General features: G+C 42.5%; 1 protein-coding gene across 2 annotated transcripts in view; it reads right to left on the reverse strand.

Moving 5' to 3' along the window:
* Positions 1 to 24612, reverse strand: part of EDC4 (enhancer of mRNA decapping 4) — a 928397-nt gene that overhangs the window by 465630 nt on the left and 438155 nt on the right. For both annotated transcript variants that reach the window (XM_069740123.1, XM_069740124.1), the window contains one exon: positions 6480 to 6635. In XM_069740123.1, the coding sequence (XP_069596224.1) occupies positions 6480 to 6635 (156 nt within the window). The remainder of the gene's footprint in view (positions 1 to 6479; positions 6636 to 24612) is intronic.

The following is a 24612-nucleotide window of genomic DNA, read 5'->3' on the forward strand; positions in this document are numbered from 1 at the left end:
GGGCCCCATAAGATGCTCCATTTTAAAATAAGTGCCATATAATGCTGCACAAATGTTGATTATGGCCCCATAAGATGCTCCATACAGACATTTGCCCCATATAATGCTCCACAAATGCTGATTATGGCCCAATAGGATGCCCCATAGACACATTTCCCCGTAAAATGCTCCACATGGCCCCATAAGATGCTCCATACAGATATTTGCCCCATATAATGCTGCACATGGCCCCATACAGATATTTGCCCCTTATAATGCTGCACATGGCCCCATACAGATATTTGCTACATATAATGCTGCACATGGCCCCATACAGATATTTGCCTCATATAATGCTGCGCATGGCCCCATAAGATGCTCCATACAGATCCCATATAATGCTGCACATGGCCCCATAAAATGCTCCATACAGACATTTGCCCATATGCTGTAGCTGCAATTAAGAAAAAAAAATAAAAAAAATGACACTCACCTCTCAGGCCCCCTGCACTTGCTATATTCACCTGCTCCGCGTTCCACCGTCGGCCCCGCTGTGTCATCCCACTGACTGTTCAGGCAGAGGGCGGCGCGCACACTAATCGTGTCACTGTGCCCTCTGACCTGAGCGTCACTGCAGAGGATGGGGAAGACGCAGCGGCGGTGGACCGGGGGGGGGGGAGGGTAAGGTGATTATAGAGCACTGCGTTATACTCACCTGCTCCTGGCGCAGTGTCCCTTTCTCTCCGGTGCCGGCAGCTTCTTCCTGTATTGAGCAGTCACATAGTGCCGCTCATTACAGTAATGAACATGCGGCTCCACCCCTATGGGAGTGGAGTCGGGTCAATATTCATTACTGTAATGAGCGGTACCATGTGACCGCTCAATACAGGAAGAAGCTGCCGGTGCCGGAGAACCAGGGACACCGCATCAGGAGCAGGTGAGAATTATTACACAGCTGCCACTCCCCTTCCCCTGCCGACCCCTGGGTATGACTTGAGTATAAGCCGAGAGGGGCAATTTCAGCCTAAAAAAATGGGCTGAAATTCTCGGCTTATACTTGAGTATACTCAAGTATAAGCCGAGAATTCAGTCCATACTATGTACGGTACATATGAAATGAGAAACAGGCCAAAACCAAACTTCAGTCTAATTCTTGATTCTTCCTGTTTATTTTTACCATCCTTGTATCTTTTGTTTTAAGCAAACTGTAACCGCACCCCAGGAACTATCTGACAGCGGAGCCCCAATGCACAGGGAGTGTCATTTAATGCTGGGGGTGTGGGGTACAGCCACCCTGTAAATACACTGACAGGTGGCAGAAACCATTCCAAAATTAAATTAATTTCCTTTAACCCCTCTACCCCCAAGGGTGGTTTGCACGTTATGGATCGGGCCAATTCTTACAATTATGACCACTGTCCTTTTATGAGGTTATAACTCTGGAACGCTTCAACGGATCCCGGTGATTCTGACATTGTTTTCTCGTGACATATTGTACTTCATGATAGTGGTAAAATTTCTTTGATATTACCTGCGTTTGTTTGTGAAAAAAACGGAAATTTGGCGAAAATTTTGAAAATTTCGCAATTTTCCAACTTTGAATTTTTATGCAATTAAATCACAGAGATATGTCACACAAAATACTTAATAAGTAACATTTCCCACATGTCTACTTTACATCAGCACAATTTTGGAACCAAAATTTTTTTTTGTTAGGGAGTTATAAGGGTTAAAAGTTGACCAGCAATTTCTCATCTTTACAACAACATTTTATTTTAGGGACCACATCTCATTTGAAGTCATTTTGAGGGGTCTATATGATAGAAAATACCCAAGTGTGACACCATTCTAAAAACTGCACCCCTCAAGGTTCTCAAAACCACATTCAAGAAGTTTATTAACCCTCAGGTGCTTCACAGGAATTTTTGGAATGTTTAAATAAGAAATAACATTTAACTTTTTTTCACAAAAAATTTACTTCAGCTCCAATTTGTTTTATTTTACCAAGGGTTACAGGAGAAAATGGACGCCAAACGTTGTTGTACAATTTGTCCTGAGTACGCTGATACCCCATATGTGGGGGTTAACCACAGTTTGGGTACATGGCAGAGCTCGGAAGGGAAGGGGCGCCATTTGACTTTTCAATGCAAAATTGACAGGAATTGAGATGGGACGCCATGTTGCGTTTGGAGAGCCACTGATGTGCCTAAACATTGAAACCCCCCACAAGTGAAACCATTTTGGAAAGTAGACCCCCTAAGGAACTTATCTAGATGTGTGGTGAGCACTTTGACCCACCAAGTGCTTCACAGAAGTTTATAATGCAGAACCGTAAAAATAAAAAATCTTTTCTTTTTCACAAAAATTATCTTTTCGCCCCCAATTTTTTATTTTCCCAATGGTAAGAGAAGAAATTGGACCACAAAAGTTGTTGCACAATTAGTCCTGAGTACTCTGATACCCCACATGTGGGGGTAAACCACTGTTTGGGCGCATGGGAGAGCTCGGAAGGGAAGGAGCGCCATTTGGAATGCAGACTTAGATGGAATGGTCTGCAGGCGTCACATTGCGTTGGCAGAGCCCCTAATATACCTAAACAGTGGAAACCCCCCACAAGTGACCCCATATTGGAAACTAGAACCCCCCACGAAATTATCTAGATGTGTTGTGAGAACTTTGAGCCCCCAAGTGTTTCACTACAGTTTATAACGCAGAGCCGTGAAAATAAAAAATCTCTTTTTTTCCCACAAAAATTATATTTTAGCCCCCAGTTTTGTATTTTCCCAATGGTAAGAGAAGAAATTGGACCACAAAAGTTGTTGTCCAATTTGTCCTGAGTACGCTGATACCCCATATGTTGGGGTAAACTCCTGTTTGGGCACACGGGAGAGCTCGGAAGGGAAGGAGCACCGTTTTACTTTTTCAATGCAGAATTGGATGGAATTGAGATCGGTCGCCATGTCGCGTTTGGAGAGCCCCTGATGTGATGTGACAGTTGAAACCCCCCAATTATAACAAACTCTAATCCAAACACACCCCTAACCCTAATCCCAACGATAACCCTAACCACACCTCTAACCCAGACACACCCCTAATCCTAATCCCAACCGCAAATGTAATCCAAACCCTAACTTTAGCCCCAACCCCAACTGTAGCCTTAACCCTAACCCCAACCCTAACCCTAGCCCTAACCCTAGCCCTAACCCTAGCCCTAACCCTAACCCTAGCCCTAACCCTAGCACAAACCCTAGCACAAACCCTAATGGGAAAATGGAAATAAATACATTTTTTTAATTTTTTAATTTTTCTCTAACTAAGGGGGTGATGAAGGGGGGTTTGATTTACTTTTATAGCGGGTTTTTTAGCGGATTTTTACAATTGTCAGCCGTCACACACTGAAAGACGCTTTTTATTGCAAAAAATATTTTTTGCGTTACCACATTTTGAGAGCTATAATTTTTCCATATTTGAGTCCACAGAGTCATGTGAGGTCTTGTTTTTTGCGGGACGAGTTGACGTTTTTATTGGTAACATTTTCGGGCACGTGACGTTTTTTGATCGCTTTTTATTCCGATTTTTGTGAGGCAGAATGACCAAAAACCAGCTATTCATGAATTTCTTTTGGGGGAGGCGTTTATACCGTTCCGCGTTTGGTAAAATTGATAAAGCTGTTTTATTCTTCGGGTCAGTACGATTACAGCGATACTTCATTTATATCATTTTTTTTATGTTTTGGCGCTTTTATACGATAAAAACTATTTTATAGAAAAAATAATTATTTTTGCATCGCTTTATTCTGAGGACTATAACTTTTTTATTTTTTTGCTGATGTTGCTGTATGGCGGCTCGTTTTTTGCGGGACAAGATGACGCTTTCAGCGGTACCATGGTTATTTATACCCGTCTTTTTGATCGCGTGTTATTCCACTTTTTGTTCGGCGGTACGATAATAAAGCGTTGTTTTTTGCCTCTTTTTTTTTTTTTTTTCTTACGGTGTTTACTGAAGGGGTTAACTAGTGGGACAGCTTTATAGGTCGGGTTGTTACGTACGCGACGATACTAAATATGTGTACTTTTATTTTTTTATTTTTTTTTTATTTAGATAAAGAAATGTATTTATGGGAATAATAATTTTTTTTTTCATTATTTAGGATTTTTTTTTTTTTTTTTTTTACACACTTGGAAATTTTTTTTTTTTACTTTTTTACTTTGTCCCAGGGGGGGACAATACAGATCGGTGATCTGCCAGTTTGCACAGCACTCTGGCAGATCACTGATCTGTCTCAGAGTGCTGCAGTGTTACCAAGTGCCTGCTCTGAGCAGGCACTTAGTAAGCCACCTCCCTCCCTGCAGGACCCGGATCCGCGGCCATCTTGGATCCGGGACTTGCTGCAGGGAGGAGGTAAGAGACCCCCTCGCAGCAATGCGATCACATCGCGTTGCTCCGGGGGTCTCAGGGAAGCCCGCAGGGAGCCCCCTCCCTGCGCGATGCTTCCCTGCACCGCCGGCACATCGCGATCATCTTTGATCGCGGTGTGCTGGGGGTTAATGTTGCGGGGGCGGTCCGTGACCGCTCCTGGCACATAGTGCCGGATGTCAGCTGCAATAAGCAGCTGACACACGGCCGTGAGCGCGGCCGATCGCGCTGGACGAAATATTCCGTCCTTGGGAATTAAGGCCCACCCCACATGGACGGAATATTACGTCCAATGGCAGAAAGGGGTTAAGCAGCGGATCTCCAAGTGCTGGTGCCGGGAATTCTCCGTACATTGTTAACCTGCAGATTAACAACATATCTACAGGATAAGGCTATGTTCACAAATTGTATTTTTTGCAGCTATTGGGCTATGTCCACACGTTCAGGATTTTTCACTTTTTTTGCTATAAAAACACGATAAAACAGCTAAAAAACGCACACATTAAGCAATTTGCAATTTTTGTGCACATGTTGCGTTTTTTTCAGCGGTGGAATCACATAGCGGAAAAAAACGCAGAATGTTCATTCTTCGTGCGGAATCGCAGAGTTTACGCACACATAGGAATGCATTGATCCGCTTACTTCCCGCATGTGGCTATGCCCACCATACGGGAAGTAAGCGGATCATGTGCGGTTGGTACCCAGGGTGGAGGAGAGGAGACTCTCCTCCAGGCCCTGGGAACCATATAATTGTTAAAAAAAAAAAAAAGAATTAAAATAATAAATCATGATATTCTCACCTTCCGACGTCCCTCGCAGCGTTCCCGCTCCACGCGATGCTTTGCAGTAATGACCTGTGATGACGTGTGGTCTCGCGAGACCGCTACGTCATCTGAGGTCATTGCCGCTAGGCATTATTGGGAACAGGAGCATCGCGAGAAGCAGGAATGCGGTGAGGGACGCCGGAAGGTGAGAATATTACGATGTATTATTTGCGTTTTATTATTTTTAACATTAGATCTTTTTACAATTGATGCTGCATAGGCACCATCAATTGTAAAAAGTTGGTCACACTTTTCAAACACCATGTTTGACAAGTGTGACCCACCTGTCAATCAGTTTTCCAAGTGATGCTACAGATCGCTTTTAAAACACTAGCATTCTGCAAGCTAATTACGCTTGTAAAACGCTAGTGTTTAGCGGGAAAACGCATGCCAATTCTGCATTTGTTTTACCCGTGGCACAGTTGCGGAATTGCCACGGAAATTTCCGTGGCAATTCCGGACGTGTGCACATAGCCTTGTAATGCAAATTTTCAGCTGCGTTTCACAGTACCAGCAAAGTCAAAGATTTCCAAAATCTCATGCACACACCTTAGTTTTTTTTTTTTCCCTGACTGTTTTGTCAAAAAGAGTTTGGATTTTTCACATGTCACTTCTTTCAGTGTTTATTTTTTCATCAATTGAAAGCAACGCGTAGCACAAAAACACTGCTAAAACTAAGCAAAAAATGCAGGTATCAGATACCGGTGCGTTTTTGGTGCCAAAACCTGATAAAACTGAATTTTTATGCACTAAACTTTATCAGCACACACAAGAGACAAATGTACCTCGACAAAAAAAGTTATAAAAAACGCTGCAAAAGCTAAGTAAAACCAGCTTTTTGTAAGTAGTTTAAAATTGGCATAAACAAACCGAAGCAAAGTGTGAACCATAGCCTAAAAGTGTTTTTTTTTTTTTTTTCAAGTGAAAGGTCCTCTAATAAACACAGGCAAAAAAGTCTCCTACGTAATTATCTGTAATGTCCAGGGGACACAATCCCCCTCTTAAAATGATTGGAAGTACGGTAATGATATATAGATGGATTTACTACGTATGGCGACACAGAGCAAGTATAAATTAGTAAGCATACATAAATATTGATCTGTTTTTTGTGTATTTTTATGAAATTTCCATTTCATTATGGTCACAGAATTATGTGACAATAAGGAAACAGAACAGTTATGAATTCTCAAACTCTATAAGAGAACAAAAAAAGACAGCTGAAACGAAGATGAAAATAATAAATGCACACATTTTACTTACACTGAGGAATGGATTTCTTAAACTCTTCTCGAACCGTTTTATCAAGTCTATTACAAAGTGAGCCAGAAAGAGAATGAGAAAGCTGCTGTAAAAGATATTCTTGTAGTTGACCATTTCTCTGTTGTCCATCACTTAAGATCTGATCTAATCTCCTTTCTGCAAAATCTTCAGTTAAGGATCTTTATATCTTATGTTCTTAATTTTTTGCTTTCAAGACTTAATAGATTATTTAATCAAACTACGTAATAAGGGTTCATAAAATCAACGTGCAGAATGCATATGAACTCTTTCCCAAGGTGGACAGTTTTCAATTTTGCATTTTATTTTTTCTCCTTTTCTTCCAGGAGTAAATTTTTTTTTGCCAGCATGCTAGTTTTAAACCTTGTTTTTTTACAGAATGAGCAGTTTTGAATAAAACAAGTAAAAAAAAAAAAAAATCCAAGTGCAGTGCAACTTAAAAGAAACCTGTCACCAGGTTTGGTCAATGTAAGAAATGGCCACCACCTTTCAGGGCTGAAAAACAGCATTCTATAATGCTGTATATCTGCCCCCAACATAACCTGTAAAAGAAGAAAAAGAAACGTTAGTTTAATCACTGGCAGGGATGTCTGATACTATGGGTGTCTGTGTTCTTGGTCCAGCACCTCCAATTTTCTTACGATCACAGTCCTCCTAGTTTCGTGTGAATGACGTGTCCCTATATTATCCACACAGTTTGCTCGGAATCGTGCTCCTGTGCAGACGCACTTCTCTGCTCTGTCTGGGGCAGAGAAAAAAAACTGCAGTACGCAGGCACCAGGAAAGGTCAAAGGGTGGCACATGTGCACTGCAGTACTTTTCTCTGCCCTTAAGGGTGTGTGCAGACGTTGCGGATTTGACTGCGGATCCTGCCCTGAGTATCCGCAGCAGTTTTCCATGCATTGTACAGTACCATGTTAACATATGGAAAACCAAATCCGCAGTGCACATGCTGTGGACAATTCTGCACAGAAACGCTGCAGATTATTTTCCGCAGCATGTCAATTCTTTGTGCGGATTCCGCAGTGTTTTACACCTGATCCATTCTAGGATTCTGCATGTATGAAAACACAGGTGAAATCCGCACAAAATCCGCAGGGAATCCGCAGATAAAAAGCAGGTCATTTTACCTGCGGATTCTGCAGAATCCACATGGAAAAATCCACAACCGAATCCGCAACGTGTGTACATACCCTAACAATGTTAGAGAGCACAGGATCACGATGCCGAGGTGACTGTGTTGATGACGCAGGAATACGTCATTCACACTAAGCAAGAAGGAGGAAGGCATCGCAAGAAGAAGGGAGGAGCCGGAAAAAAAAAAAAAAAGAGAGAGGCGCACACTCTTTGAATCTGAACGCGCCACCGGTGAGTATAATAAAAGTTATTTTTCTTGTCTTCCAGGTCGGGCTGGAAAAATGTTGTTTGTCAGCCCTGAAAGATGGTGGCCGTATCTCATATAGCCAAACCTGGTGACAGGTTCGCTTTAATTTTGGGGTTTACTACCATCCTTCAGTGTGACGAAGTTTGATAGAGTTTTCAAGACACAACAATACTAAATAGCATGTATGTGAATTACAAAACACACCGGATTATAAGACGCACTCCAAATTTTGGGGAAGATAATAGGATGGCTTTTTATTTTTTTACAAAATGGTGATGCGCATTATAATCCACCTTTGATTAACTGAGGGCGGCAGTGGTGGAGAGGGGTCCCAGGTGGCAGTGTCAGTGCTGGCGGGGGCAGGAGATTCTAAGGGCCCCAGGATAGTAGAGGGCGGTGTTAGACGGTGGTAGGAGAGGGGCTATACGGTGGGCCTATACTACAGGCCCCAGACTAGTAGGAGGTGGTGTTCGGTGGTGCGGGGTCTCTACTGACATTTTTTGAAAGCCCAGAGACCCTGCACTTTCATATGCAGTGTACTTTAAAACCTCGGGTAGTGATGACCACCGCATTCCACATCTAATGCAAAAGACCTTCAGGAAGTGTTCCATAATTACAGAGGTTGAAAAAAGACCTAGGTCCATCAAGTTCAACATTTTTCCACCAATTGCACATTTTGTCACTAATTTAACTACACCCAGCAAAGTTATGTTCATCAAGGACATTGTCCTTTTTTTTTTTTTTTTTTTTTTAACTGTTATAGTGTCTGTTATTACTACCTTTTGTGGTAGAGTAGAGCACTCCACAGCCTGACTGCTCTAACTGTAAAGAACCAGCTCCAGTTTAGCTGTCGGAATCGCCTTTATTCCACCTGTAATGAGTGCCCCTAGTCCTCAGTATGGTCCTTGGAAGGAAAATGTCATGTGCCAGTGTTTTGCACTGGCCACACATACAGCTCTGGCAAAAATTAAGAAACCACTTCAAAATGTTCAGCTTGTATGATTTTTCTCTTTATATGTATATTTTTGAGTAAAATGTAAATTGTTCTTTTACTCTATAAACTACTGACAACATGTCTCGGAAGTTACAAGCAATAAATTTTGTATTTATTTTCTGAAAATGAGAAACGGTCAAAATAACAAAAAAAATGCATTGCTTGCAGACCTCAAATAATGCAAAAAAAACAAGTTCATAATCATTTAGAAACAAAAATACTAATGTTTTAACTCAGGAAGAGTTCAGAAATCAAAATTGTGTGGAATAGCCATGACTTTTAATCACCACTTTCATGTGTCTTGGCATGCTTTCCACCAGTCTTTCACTTGTGACTATCCATCTTCCTCTTGATTACATTCCAGAGGTTTTCAATGGGTTCAGGTCTGGATTTATGTGGTGGTCCTTCATCCACACCTTGATTGACCTAGCTGTGTGGCATGGCACATTATCATGCAGGAAAAAACAGTCCTCAGAGTTGGGGAACATTGCCTGAGCAGAAGGAATCAACTGTTTTTCCAGGATAACCTTGTATGTGGCTTGATTCATATGTCATTCACAAAGATTAACCTGCCCAATTCCAGCCTTCGTGGAGGGTCTGAGATTATCTGGGCATGCTTCAGCAAGGCTTGAATTGGGCAGGTTAGTCTTTGTGACGAACGTATGAATCAAGATGCATACAAGGTTATCCTGGAAAAACAGTTGATTCCTTCTGCTCAGGCAATGTTCCTTAATTCTGAGAATTGATTTTTCCAGCAGAACAATAAGCCATGCCACACAGCTAAGTCAATCAAGGTGTGGATGAAGGACAACTACATCTAATCCCTGTAATGGCCAGCCAAATCTACAGACCTGAACCCCATTGAAAACCTCTGGAATGTAATCAAGATGTAGATGGAAAGTCACAAGCCATCAAACAAAGAAGAACTGCTTAAATTGTTGTACCAGGAGTGGCATAAGGTTACCCAAAAGAAGTGTGAAAGACTGGTGGAAAGCATGGAAAGAGGCATGAAAACGGTGATTAAAAATCATGGTTATCCCACAAAATATTGATTTCTAAACTCTTCCGGAGATAAAACATTAGTATTGTTGTTTCTAAATGATTATGAACTACGGTATTTCTTTTTTAGATTATTTGAGGTCTGCAAGCAATGCATTTTTTTGTTACCGTGTATACTAGAGTATAAGCCGACCCCCTAATTTTGCAACAAAAAACTGGGAAAATTTAATGACTCGAGTATAAGCCTAGGGTGGAAAATGCAGCAGCTACCGGTAAATTTCAAAAATAAAAATAGATTTCAATAAAAGTAAAATTAATTGAGACATCAGTAGGTTAAATGTTTTTGAATATCCATATTGAATCAGGAGCCCCATATAATGCTCCAAACAGTTTATGATGGGCTCCATAAGATGCTCCATATTAAAATATGCCCCATATAATGCTGCACAAATGTTGATTATGACCCCATAAGATGCTCCATACAGACATTTGCCCCGTATAATGCACCACAAATGTGGATTATGGCCCCATAAGATGCTCCAAACAGATAACTGCCCCATATAATGCTGCACATGGCCACATAAGATGCTCCATACAGAAATTTGTCCTATATAATGCTGCACATGGCCCCATAAGATGATCCATACAGATATTTGCCCCATATAATGCTGCACATGGCCCCATAAGATGATCCATACAGATAACTGCCCCATATAATGCTGCACATGGCCGGATAAGATGCCCCATACAGACATTTACCCCCATATAATGCTGCACATGGCCGGATAAGATGCCCCATACAGACATTTGCCCCCATATAATGCTGCACATGGCCGGATAAGATGCCCCATACAGACATTTGCCCCCATATAATGCTGCACATGGCCGGATAAGATGCCCCATACAGACATTTGCCCCCATATAATGCTGCACATGGCCGGATAAGATGCCCCATACAGACATTTGCCCCAATATAATGCTGCACATGGCCGGATAAGATGCCCCATACAGACATTTGCCCCCATATAATGCTGCACATGGCCACATAACATGTTCCATACAGATATTTGGCCCAAAAGCTGTAGCTGTGATTAAAAAAAAAAAAAAAAAATTACATACTCACCTTTCCCGTTCCACCGCTGACCGCCGCTGTGTCTTCCCATCCTCTGCACCGACGTTCAGGAAGAGGGCGGCGCGCACTAATCGCGTCACCGCGCCCTCTGACCAGAGTGTCACTGCAGAGGACGCGGAAGACACAGTGGCGCCGCAGCCGATGGCATGAGGATCAGGTGAGTATCGTGCACTGCCCCCCATCATACTTACCTGCTCCTAGCGCCGTCGCTGCCGGTCTGTTCCCCGGCGCCGCATTTTCTTCCTGTAGTTCACGGTCACCGTTACCGCTCATTACAGTAATGAATATGCGGCTCCACCTCCATGCGAGGTGGAGCCGCATATTCATTACAGTAATGAGCGGTACCATGTGACCGCTCAGTACAGGAAGAAACTGCGGCGCCGGGAAGCAGGGACCGCGCCAGGAGTAGGTAAGTATAATTACACAGCCCCCGCTCCCCCTCCCCTGCCGACCCCTGGGTATTACTCGAGTATAAGCCGAGAGGGGGACTTTCAGCTCAAAAAAGTGGGCTGAAAATCTCGGCTTATACTCGAGTATATACGGTATTTTGACCATTTCTCATTTTCAGAAAATAAATACAAAATTTATTGCTTGCAAATTTGGAGATGTGTTGTTAGTAGTTTACAGAATAAAAGAACAATTTACATTTTACTCAAAAATATACATATAAAGAGAAAAATCAGACAAACTGAAAATTTTGCAGTGGTCTCTTAGTTTTTGCCAGAGCTGTATGTGATGAAAAATTGCTGCTTGTGCGCACAGAAGTCTCGGAAGGGAAGGAGCACCATTAGACTTTTAAGAGGCAGATTTATCCGGAATAGACTGTGCACATGGCAACAACACACCTCTAGTCTGGTCTTTCCTGTAGTACCATATGGATGTCAAACCTGGATGGTAAAGAAACAAGACAGAAGAAGAAACAATGCATTCAAAATGTAGTGACGGAGAAGGATTCTATCAATACTATGGATGGTAAGAAGAACAAATCAAATTTTGGAACAAACAAAGCTAGACATGTCACTGAAAGCAAGGATCACTAAGCTACGACTTGCCTACTTTGGACACATCATACGAAGAGAGCAATCAATGGAAAAAGGACATCATGGTCGAAAGAATAGAAAAATAGAAAAAATGCAAAAAAGAAGGCATGCAACCCGATGGTTTGATACAATTAAAATAAGGGCAGAGAAGACCCTGGTGGGCGCATCTAGGCTTGCACAAGGTATATTTTTCTACCCAGCACTGTCTATCTAGATGTGTGGTGATCACCTTGAACTCACAAATGCTTCACAGAAATTTAAAACATTGGACTATGAAAATTAAAACTTATGATTTTCCCCAAAAAGTGTTGCTTTAACCCCAAATTTTTCATTTTCATAATGGTTACGAGACAAAAATGGACCACCCAATTTGTTGTGCAATTTTCCCACAGTATGGTTATGCCCCATATGTTGGTGAAAACTACTGTTTGGGTACATAGAAAAGCGCCAAAAGAAAGGAGTGCAGTTTTGTGAAGCAGACTTTGCTCTTATGGTTTTAAGGCACCATGCTACATTTATGGAGTCCTTGTACTACAAGAAAAGCAGTTTCCCTCCATAAATGACCCTATATTTTAATCTACACCTCTCAGGGAATTCATCTAGGGGTGTGGTATGCACTGAACACACATATGTTTCACAAACTGGGAAGTAAAACTTTAAACTTTTTCATGAAAATTATTTAGCCTCAAATTTTTAATTTTCACAAAGAATAGGCGTAATAGACCCAAAAATTTATAAAGCAATTTCTTTCGAATGCAGCAATAGTCTATATGTGGTCATATAATTCTGTTTGGGTACAGTCAATACTTGGTCGGGGCATCTTCTGCATCAATTACTGCATCAATGCGGCATGGCATGGAAGCGATCGGCCTGTGGCACTGCTGAGGTGTTATGGAAGCCCAGGTTGCGTTGATAGCAGCATTCAGCTCAACTAAATTTTTGGGTCTGGTGTCTCATCTTCCTTTTGACAATACCCCATATATTCTCTAAGGGGTTAAGGTTAGGCAAGTTTGCTGGCCAATCAAGCACAGTGGTACTGTTGTTTTTAAACCAGATATTGGTACTTTTTGCAGTGTGGACAGGTGTCAAGTCCTGCTGGAAAATGAAATTTCCATTTCCAAAAAGCTTGTCAGCAGAGGGAAGCATGAAGTGCTCTAAAATTTCCTGGTAGATGGCAGCGCTGACCTTGGTCTTGTTAAAACACAGTGCACCTACACTAGCAGATGACATGGATCCCCAAACCATCACTAATGGTGGGAACTTCACACTAGACCTCAAGCAGCTTGGATTGTGTCTCTCCAATCTTCCTCTAGACTCTGGGAACTTGATTTTCAAATTAAATGCAAAATGTACTTTCATCTGAAAACAACACCTTGGAGCACTGAGCAACAGTCCAGTTCTTTTTCTCGTTGACCCAGGTAAGACGCTTATGGAATTGTCTATTGGTCATGAGTGGCTTGACACAAAGAATGCAACACTTCTAGCCCATGTCCTGGATACATCTGTGTGGTGGCTCTTGAAGCAATGACTCCAGCAGCAGTCAACTCCTTGTGAATCTCCCCAAAATTTTTAATGGCCTTTTCTTAATCATTTCAAGGTTGTGCTTATCCCAGTTGCTTGTGCACCCTTTTCTACCATAATTTCACCTTCCACTGAACTTTCCATTAAAATGCTTGGATTCATCACTATGTGAAGTTTGAACAGCCAGTTTCTTTAGCAGTTGCCTTTTGTGGCTTATCCTCCTTGTGGAGTGTGTAAAGGCTGCCTACTGGACAAATGTCTTCCCCATGATTGTAAAGCCTACTGAAACAGAATAAGGGGCCTTTTGAAATGCTTAAGCCTTTCCATATGTTTGTTTGATAATTATTCTAATTTACTGAGATAATGACCTTTCGGGTTTTAATTGTCAGTAACCCATAATCATCAATGTTAACAGAAATAAACACTTGAAATAGATTACTCTTGTTTGTAGTGACTATATGAGTATCGCTTTTTGTATTGAAGACCTGAAATAAATTAATTTTTTGATGATATTCTAAGTTTGTGAGAAGCACTTTTGTATTTATGTACGTATACATAGTTTTTTGTTTATAGTGTGACTTAATAAAGATATATATTTTATTACTCCTTTTCCATCTTGGCTAAAATTGTGTGAATAAGCTTATATTGCATTTTATATAGCCACTACATATAATATTTAGCTTTTTAGTGCCATTATCCATTTTTCATATATTTATCTCTACCATTAGGATTTCTTATGTGCACTACCTTTGGATTACAATTGTTTATATATATTAGGCTGTATGCTGTAGTTTCAATACAGTCAGTGTTTTATCAGCAGATTATCACTGCAGGACAAGTTCTTTTGTGCAGGTTGGTCCAGCTAATTTGTGTAACCCAGGCCCCATCACTGTTAGCTTGCTAACAATGCAGTGTACACAGGAAGCTTCTAATCAAATGTGGAAGGGTTTAAAAACTGGTGTCTAAAAGGAGTAGAAAGATGTACACGTTTTAGAGAGAAATTTACTCAAGGAGTTCTCACAAATACAGAACGAATATGGACTGCCCAACACGGAATTTTATAAGTATCTTCAGTTACGGGGGCGTGTCCTAGCTGGCCATGTGAGCGGACACACAGAAGAGTGCTCCCGCTGCTAAATTGCAAAAAATCCTGTGCAGAGGCAGCTTACCAGACTTTTCTGCCCTATACCGGGTGGCCGAGGATCTGGGGAAGAGAGCGGTGCTGAGCGGTGATCCCGGCATCGGAGGCAATGACCAGACGGTGGCAAAAGGATGCGGGAGCGGGCGATGCAGGAGCCAGTCAAGATGGCGCAGATGCCAGAGAGGAGGCTGAGAAGATGAACGCCGCATATCCGAGGCGCATGGAGGTGGCGGCGAAGCTTCAACAATATGCCAGAGTGGAGGTGGAGGACGCATAGGAGACAGAGAAAGGCACCGAAGCTGGAGCGGGTATGGAGGAGGCGGCGGCGATCTCAGCAGGAAAGCATGAGGTACAGGTGGGAAGTGAAAAAAGCTATATGGCGGGGCAATAGGGGGACCCAAAGATGTGACACAAAAAGATGAGCCAACACTCAAGGATGTTTTTGCGCTTGTTTCCTCGGGCAAGCAGTCCCTAAATACCCTGACCCTTCATATGCAGGAGGTAAAGGGGGAAAGCGCACAGATAAATGCAGCCTTACAAAAGATGGACAGATGCAGACACTGAACTTTAGGAAGGCAAAGTTCGACCAGCTTAGAGATGCCCTTAATCTGGTAGACTGTGACAATATCCTCAGAAATAAGAATACAGATATTAAATGGAAAATGTTTAAGAACATCCTAAATAGGCACTGTAAGTGGTTTATACCTTGTGGGAATAAAAGGACTAGAAATAGGAAAAACCCAATGTGGCTAAACAAAGAAGTAAGACAGGCAATTAACAGTAAAAAGAAAGCATTTGCACTACTAAAGCAGGATGGCACCATTGAAGCTCTAAAAAACTATAGGGAGAAAAATACTTTATCTAAAAAACTAATTAAAGCTGCCAAAAAGGAAACAGAGAAGCACATTGCTAAGGAGAGTAAAACTAATCCCAAACTGTTCTTCAACTATATCAATAGTAAAAGAATAAAAACTGAAAATGTAGGCCCCTTAAAAAATAGTGAGGAAAGAATGGTTGTAGATGACGAGGAAAAAGCTAACATATTAAACACCTTCTTCTCCACGGTATTCACGGCGGAAAATGAAATGCTAGGTGAAATCCCAAGAAACAATGAAAACCCTATATTAAGGGTCACCAATCTAACCCAAGAAGAGGTGCGGAACCGGCTAAATAGGATTAAAATAGATAAATCTCCGGGTCCGGATGGCATACACCCACGAGTACTAAGAGAACTAAGTAATGTAATAGATAAACCATTATTTCTTATTTTTAGGGACTCTATAGCGACAGGGTCTGTTCCGCAGGACTGGCGCATAGCAAATGTGGTGCCAATATTCAAAAAGGGCTCTAAAAGTGAACCTGGAAATTATAGGCCAGTAAGTCTAACCTCTATTGTTGGTAAAATATTTGAAGGGTTTCTGAGGGATGTTATTCTGGATTATCTCAATGAGAATAACTGTTTAACTCCATATCAGCATGGGTTTATGAGAAATCGCTCCTGTCAAACCAATCTAATCAGTTTTTATGAAGAGGTAAGCTATAGGCTGGACCACGGTGAGTCATTGGACGTGGTATATCTCGATTTTTCCAAAGCGTTTGATACCGTACCGCACAAGAGGTTGGTACACAAAACGAGAATGCTTGGTCTGGGGGAAAATGTGTGTAAATGGGTTAGTAACTGGCTTAGTGATAGAAAGCAGAGGGTGGTTATAAATGGTATAGTCTCTAACTGGGTCGCTGTGACCAGTGGGGTACCGCAGGGGTCAGTATTGGGACCTGTTCTCTTCAACATATTCATTAATGATCTGGTAGAAGGTTTACACAGTAAAATATCGATATTTGCAGATGATACAAAACTATGTAAAGCAGTTAATACAAGAGAAGATAGTATTCTGCTACAGATGGATCTGGATAAGTTGGAAACTTGGGCTGAAAGGTGGCAGATGAGGTTTAGCAATGATTAGGGTAAGGTTATACACATGGGAAGAAGGAATCAATGTCACCACTACACACTGAACGGGAAACCACTGGGTAAATCTGACAGGGAAAAGGACTTGGGGATCCTAGTTAATGATAAACTTACCTGGAGCAGCCAGTGCCAGGCAGCAGCTGCCAAGGCAAACAGGATCATGGGGTGCATTAAAAGAGGTCTGGATACACATGATGAGAGCATTATACTGCCTCTGTACAAATCCCTAGTTAGACCGCACATGGAGTACTGTGTCCAGTTTTGGGCACCGGTGCTCAGGATATAATGGAACTAGAGAGAGTACAAAGGAGGGCAACAAAATTAATAAAGGGGATGGGAGAACTACAATACCCAGATAGATTAGCGAAATTAGGATTATTTAGTCTAGAAAAAAGACGACTGAGGGGCGATCTAATAACCATGTATAAGTATATAAGGGGACAATACAAATATCTCGCTGAGGATCTGTTTATACCAAGGAAGGTGACGGGCACAAGGGGGCATTCTTTGCATCTGGAGGAGAGAAGGTTTTTCCACCAACATAGAAGAGGATTCTTTACTGTTAGGGCAGTGAGAATCTGGAATTGCTTGCCTGAGGAGGTGGTGATGGCGAACTCAGTCGAGGGGTTCAAGAGAGGCCTGGATGTCTTCCTGGAGCAGAACAATATTGTATCATACAATTATTAGGTTCTGTAGAAGGATGTAGATCTGGGGATTTATTATGATGGAATATAGGCTGAACTGGATGGACAAATGTCTTTTTTCGGCCTTACTAACTATGTTACTATGTTACTATGAGTGGTAGAGGAAAGGGTGAGCACGGCAGAAGATCATATAGCTAAACTGCAAAAAGCAGAGAAAAAGTTCGCCCAAGCAATATCAGAGCTTGCTGCCAAAAATGAAGATCTGGAAAACAGATCCAGAAGGAATAATCTACGTATCATGGGTCTGCCTGAAAAAATTGAGGGGACAAACCCCACGGAGTTTATTGAAAGCTGGCTGCTGGAGAAAATCGGAAGCACAGCGCTGACCAAAGTTTTTGCTGTTGAGAGAGCTCATAGGGTCCCACCGCAGCCCCCCGCCCCAGGAGCGAATCACCGTACCATGCTTGCCAAAATACTGAACTATAGGGACAAAGACATTATCCTTAGGAAGGCGAGAGAAATGGAGGATTTGATGGCTGGAGGTCAAAAGATTGCTATCTACTCGGATTACTCTGCTGCAGAAACAGAGGATGAAGTTCACTGGGGTCAAGAGATGACTGAGGGAACGGGGAGTGCAATACTCTATGTTGTTTCCTGCAAAGTTAAGAGTGGTTGCTTTTAATAAAACCCACTTCTTCCTGACACCAGAGGACGCTACCCAGTGGATTGACACTAATGCTAAGAAGCTTAAAGAAAAAGGCGATTGACATTTCGGCGAGAACCGGAGGGGGGTTGTTTCTCTGTTGCTGGAGGAGGGATTGGCATGTCTCAGCATACTGGCTAAAGGGATGAATAACTGTTGAGGGCTGAGCTGAGCCATATTGGGGGAATGGCCGGAGGGAGCGGTAATGGTTAATAAGTATGGGTTAAGCGGGGTACTGCAAGTTTGTTTTTGTTTCTCTACATGTTCTTATATGTTGAAATGTTTTGTTGTGTTATTCATAACAAAAAAAAAAATTGTGGGGAACTTTGGTCTTCACGGCAGCGGGAGGCGGGTGGAGAGGGCAAATCAAAGGAGAGGGTTCACAATGGGTGGTGAGGCCCCACTCTTGATAAGAGGCAAAATGTATAGTTTTGGGAGGGTTAGGGGGTAAATTGGAGGTTGATAGGGGGGAGGAAAGGAAATAGACAGCTCATACTTGGGAATGAAGATACTATGAAGGATGATGAGTCACATGATGGGGGGTCACCCTAAGATATTGAGTTGGAACGTGAGAGGCCTTGTGGATAAATATCGCCGTGCGGCAAGTCTGTAGTATGTTCGAGATCAGAGGCCTTCAATGATATTCCTACTGGAGACGCACTTGGTGCGGGAAAAAGTGGATTTATTAAAAAGGCGCTAGATACAGAGGGCATACCATTCTACCTTTTCAGCGTTCTCTAGGGGTGTGTCAGTGTTGGTACCTGTGGGAGTGCAGTATGAGGAAGTGATGGTACTAATGGATGTGGATGGTCAGTATGTGGTGGTAAAAAGTAAAATAAATGGAGTGTTGATGTGTATAGCGCCAATGTATATTCCACCCCCGTATTCTAGTAAGATAATTAGAGAGGTGTTGGAACGGGTGGAACGCTGGGGTCCGGCACCATTTCTCATCATTGGGGATCTTAGTAACATATGTGATGACTTTTGGGACAAAAATAAACATTCCCAGAATAGGAAAATGGGACACATTACTACGTTTGGTACTTATATCCGTGAAGTAGGTATGATTGGTCTATGGAGAGTTAGACATGTCGGGGAAAGGGGGTATTCATGTTATTCACTGGCCCATGGTTCCTTATCCAGAATCGATCTGGCACTGGGCAATCGTCTGTTGGACACGATGGTGGAGGAGGTGGGATATTTACCTAGGGCTCTCTCAGACCATAGTCCAGTTGAGGTGAGCTCCGACTGCTGGGAACACGGGTTGCGAACAGGAGAGAGTGGAAGATTCACCCTAACTGGTTGCACAGTATAGATTTGGATAAGATAAAGCAGGAGTTGACAGAATTTTTTGTAATGAATGATGGGAGTGCAGATGCTCTTACGGTTTGGGAAGCCATGAAGGCGTACTTGAGAGGACTATTGTTTAGAGATATTAGTGGATGCAAGCGGAAGATGAGAGAGGCGGAGAAAAAGGCGATTGATGGGCTAAGGGTAGCAGAGGATGAGATGGCAATAATGGGTACTCCTGAAGCTGGGAATAGATTAAAAGCAGCTCAACGCCACTTGGACAAAATTTTCTTGGGAAAGGCTGAAAGGAAGCGGGAATTTCAGAGGCTGGCTTATTATCAAGAGGGCGAGACTGTTGGTCACATGTGGTCGCTGGTGGCCTCTGCCCAGAGGAGTACTTAGTTTGTCCATTCTCTAGTTTCCGGGAGTGGCGCTAGAGTCTCCGAAAACTCAGAGATTTTGAAGGTCTTTGCGGATTTCTACGTGGACCTATACTCCTCTTGGGTAGACACGTCGGCAGGGGACACAGTGGCGTTCCTTGAGGGACTGGGGCTCCCGAGGCTGAGTGACGCAGATAGAGAAAGTCTGGAGACTCCCGTTACGGAGGAGGAACTGGGTCAGGCTTTGCAGTCTATGACTAATGGAAAGGCGCCTGGAGTGGATGGGTTGCCCGCTGAGATCTATAAAAGTATGGGGGAGGTGCTAATTCCCAGATTAAAGGCGGTTCTGGATGAAGCTAAGAGTAGAGGGTGTCTACCGGCATCTATGAGAGAAGCCATAAAAGCGGTAATTCCTAAGGAAGGGAAGGATTTGAGGCAACCTGAGTCATACCGGCCAATTTCTTTGCTCACCATAGATGTTAAGCTTCTGGCCAAGGTGTTGGCGACACGTTTGACGAGCGTCATCTCCAACCTGGTGCACTCAGATCGGTCTGGCTTTATGCCTGATAGATCCACGGCGGTCAACCTACAGAGGCTGTTTATGAATCTACAGCTCAAGTCTGACAACTGTGGCCGGAGGGTTATCGCATCCTTGGACGCTCATAAGGCATTCGACAGTGTGGAATGGGGATATCTCTGGCATGTGTTGCAATGTATGGGGTTTGGCTAGCAGTTTGTGTCCTGGATTCAGTTGATGTACTCCCAGCCGGTGGCCAGAGTCAGAGTGAATGGGGAGCTGTCTCAGACTATACAACTAGCTAGAGGGACGAGGCAGGGGTGTCCGCTCTCTCCTCTATTGTTTGCTCTGGCTGTGGAACCACTGGCTGCAAAACTTCGACAGTCCGATGAGGTGACCAGGTTCAAATATGGGATGATTAAAGAGAAGGTAGCGTTATACGCGGACGATATCCTTTTGTTTCTGGCTGACCAGGCCGCTTCTTTGGGGGCGCCATTGGGCTAATTGAAAGATTTGGTTCTCTGTTGGGGTTGATGATAAATTGGAGTAAATCTATTCTGTTTAGAGTGGATGACGCTGGGGAGAATGGGAATGAGCCACTGGAGGATGGGTGACTGAAGATGGTAAGTCAATTTAAATACCTGGGGATATGGATCTCTATGCCTGTTACCGATTACATACATGGGAATTTAACTCCGGTCTTAGGCGTTCTCAAGGCAAAAATGGATGCTTGGAATAAGTTGCATGTGTCTGTGGTGGGCAGAGTGAATCTTATTAAAATGATTTTGATACCGAAAATTCTATATATTCTTCACAACTCGCCAGTTTGGATACCGCGTGGGAAATTTAGGCAGATTAACTCACTGTTCAGAAATCTAGTATGGGGGAGACAATACCCACGTGTCAGACTGGAGACGCTTCAGCGGCCCAAGGAAGATGGGGGCTTGGCTTTGCCCAACCCTGAAGTATATCTTCTTGCAGCCCAGAGTCAACATTTAAAGGGCTGGGCGCATGAGGGGTCGTCCAGTGCGGTACACCAATTGATGGAAAGGGTGACAAAAAGAAAGCCAGTAATACATTGTTTGGAGGATGGGTCTCTGGGGACTTTGGGGAAACAGTATCCAACTATATTATTGATATGTAAGCTGTGGGGCAGATGGAAACACACACGTGGGATGTCTGACCAGATTCTCCCCGTCATGGCATAATAATAATTTACCGGAGTTTGTGGCACTTGGGGTATTATCAGAATGGCAGGCCAAGGGAATTCAATATGTGTATCAAATAATTGAACAGGGGGAGTTGAAACCCTTTTCTCAATTGCATGTGGAGTTTGGTCTTGGACCTGTGGGGAAATATCAATATTTGCGGCTGAAACACAAATTCGGAGCTCAGAACAGGGGTGGAAACATCAGTATCCAGAGGGATACAGTGTTGGAATATGTGGGTGGTGAAGGGACTACTAGTGGGAAAATTTCCACTCTGTACAAAGACTTGCTGCATACGCACCTTTTGGGGTTTCCGATAAAGGCGAGAGCTAAATGGGAGAGAGAATTGGGCCCAATAGAGAATGAAACTTGGAAATCGGTGCTGGAGTGGGTTCCACGTCTGTCACTAAACAAACCATATAGATTGTCACAGCTCTATATAATACACAGAGTTTATAAATCCCCGGAGGTGTTATATAGGGCAGGATTGCGCGAAGATTCGGAATGTCTGAGGTGTAAGTCTATAGATGCAGGTATATTTCATATGATGTGGATGTGTCCGAGACTGGCTCCTTTTTGGTTGGTTGTTTTGAGTCATGTGGAAGGAGTGTACAGATGTACGGTGCCAAGGGATCCGATGGTGTGCTTGTTGGGATACGTAGATGAGATTGGATAGTAGTAGTGGATAGCACCCTGAAGATAGCCATCGCTAGATTGCTGTATATGGCCTGAAAGGTTATAGCACGAAATTGAATTAAGGATGAACCGCCTACAAGTAGAGAATTCCTTCAGTATGTGAAACAGGGCCTGGCATTGGAAAAGGGGATTTTTAAGAAACGAGGGAAAATAAAAATGTTTGATAAATTGTGGTCTTTGTGGCTTGAAATGGGATAAATTTGTTATAGGAGTCGGGGGAGGTAAGCACCGGAATAGGTGACCACTAAATATGAGGACTGCGTCATAACTGACAGGATAGTCATTCTATATTATTGATGATTGAGCCATTAAAAGTGGTGGGCTGTCATATCAGGAGGGGGTGGGATAAGTTGGGGATGTTGGGGTTGGGTTTTGGGGAAAAAACTCTGCATTGAAACTGAGAATGCAATATGTAAATTGTAATGGTATTTTTTAATAAAAATTTATTTGAGTTAAAAAGTATCTTCAGTTACGACATGCATATCAGGCAGAGCATTTCGTCCTAAATAACGGAGTGACTAAAAATAATGTAATACAGAGAACAGTCAGATCACATAACTCTGGAGGACTAATCTCATTACTTAATAGATATCTGTTGGACCTTGTATTAACAAACACCCCATACGGTCAAAATAAAAACGGGAGGGCATGATAGGCCCTATTGAAGAGGGGCTGTGGTCTAAAATACTGGAAAGAGTATCACAGTTGTCTTTGAATGAATCCCATACATTTTCCCACTTACAGGTATTACACCAGTCATCTAGAACACCCCAATTTCGCCACGATATAGGGATTCGTCCAGACCCCCTATATGTGCTAGATGTAAAATATCTCAAGCTAACATGCTTGATATGATGTGGACATGATCCGTTTTGGATACTTTCTGGAGGATGTAACAGCGATCATTAATAGAACATACTCAGGCGATACAGATCACTCACCATTAGTATATATATTTGGATACACAGAAGATCTGAGCACTGACGAACACGACAAAATAGCGGTGGTAAGGATGTTATATATGGCCAGGAAATCGATAGCACAGCATTGGTTATTAGATCAGGCGCCCACAGTAACCGAATTTATAAAAACAATTAATTGGCTATTAACCCCTTCATGACCAAGCCTTTTTTTACCTTAAAAACCTGGCCGTTTTTTGTAATTCTGACCAGTGTCCCTTTATGAGGTAATAACTCAGGAACGCTTCAACGAATCCTAGCGGTTCTGAGATTGTTTTTTCGTGACATATTGGGCTTCATGTTAGTGGTAAATTTAGGTCGATAATTTTTGCGTTTATTTGTGAAAAAAATGGAAATTTGGCTAAAATTTTGAACATTTTGCAATTTTCAAATTTTGAATTTTTGTTCTGTTAAACGAGAGAGTTACGTGACACAAAATAGTTAATAAATAACATTACCCACTTGTCTACTTTACAACAGCACAATTTTTGAACCAAAATTCTTTTTTGCTAGGAAGTTATAAGGGTTAAAATTTGACCAGCGATGATTCACTTTTAAAGCAAAATTTACAAAACCATTTTTTTAGGGACCACCTCACATTTGAAGTCAGTTTGAGGGGTCTATATGGCTGAAAATACCCAAAAGTGAGACCATTCTGAAAACTGCACCCCTCAAGGTACTCAAAACCACAATCAAGAAGTTTATTAACCCCACAGGTGCTTCACAGCAGCAGAAGCAACATGGAAGGAAAAAATTAACATTTAACTTTTTAGTCACAAAAATGATGTTTTAGCAACAATTTTTTTTTATTTTCCCATGGGTAAAAAGAGAAACTGGACACCAAAAGATATTGTACAATTTGTCCTGAGTACACCGATACCCCATATGTGGGGGGGGGGGGGGGAACACCACTGTTTGGGCGCACGACAGGGCTCGGAAGGGAAGGAGCGCCATTTGACTTTTTCAATGAAAAATTAGCTCCAATCTTTAGCGGACACCATGTCGCGTTTGGCGAGCCCCTGTGTGCCTAAACATTGGAGCTCCCCCACATGTGACCCCATTTTGGAAACTAGACCCCCCCAAGGAACTTATCTAGATGCATAGTGAGCACTTTGAACCTCCAGGTGCTTCACAAATTGATCCGTAAAAATGAAAAAGTACTTTTTTCTTTTTCACAAAAAATTTCTTTTAGCCTCAATTTGTTCATTTCCACATGGGCAACAGGATAAAATGGATGCTAAAATGTATTCGGCAATTTCTCCTGAGTACACTGATACCTCACATGTGGGGGTAAACCACTGTTTGGGCACACGGTAGGGCTCAGAAGTGAAGAGTGCCATTTGACTTTTTGAATGAAAAATTAGCTCCAATCGTTAGCTGACACCATGTCGCGTTTGGAGAGCCCCTGTGTGCCTAAACATTGGAGCTTCCCCACATGACCCCATTTTGGAAACTAGACCTCCCAAGGAACTAATCTAGATGTGTGGTGACCACTTTAAACCCTCAAGTGCTTCACAGAAGTTTATAACGCAGAGCCG

The sequence above is a fragment of the Ranitomeya imitator genome, chromosome 9 (assembly GCF_032444005.1).
Source record: "Ranitomeya imitator isolate aRanImi1 chromosome 9, aRanImi1.pri, whole genome shotgun sequence".
Lineage (NCBI taxonomy): Eukaryota > Metazoa > Chordata > Amphibia > Anura > Dendrobatidae > Ranitomeya > Ranitomeya imitator.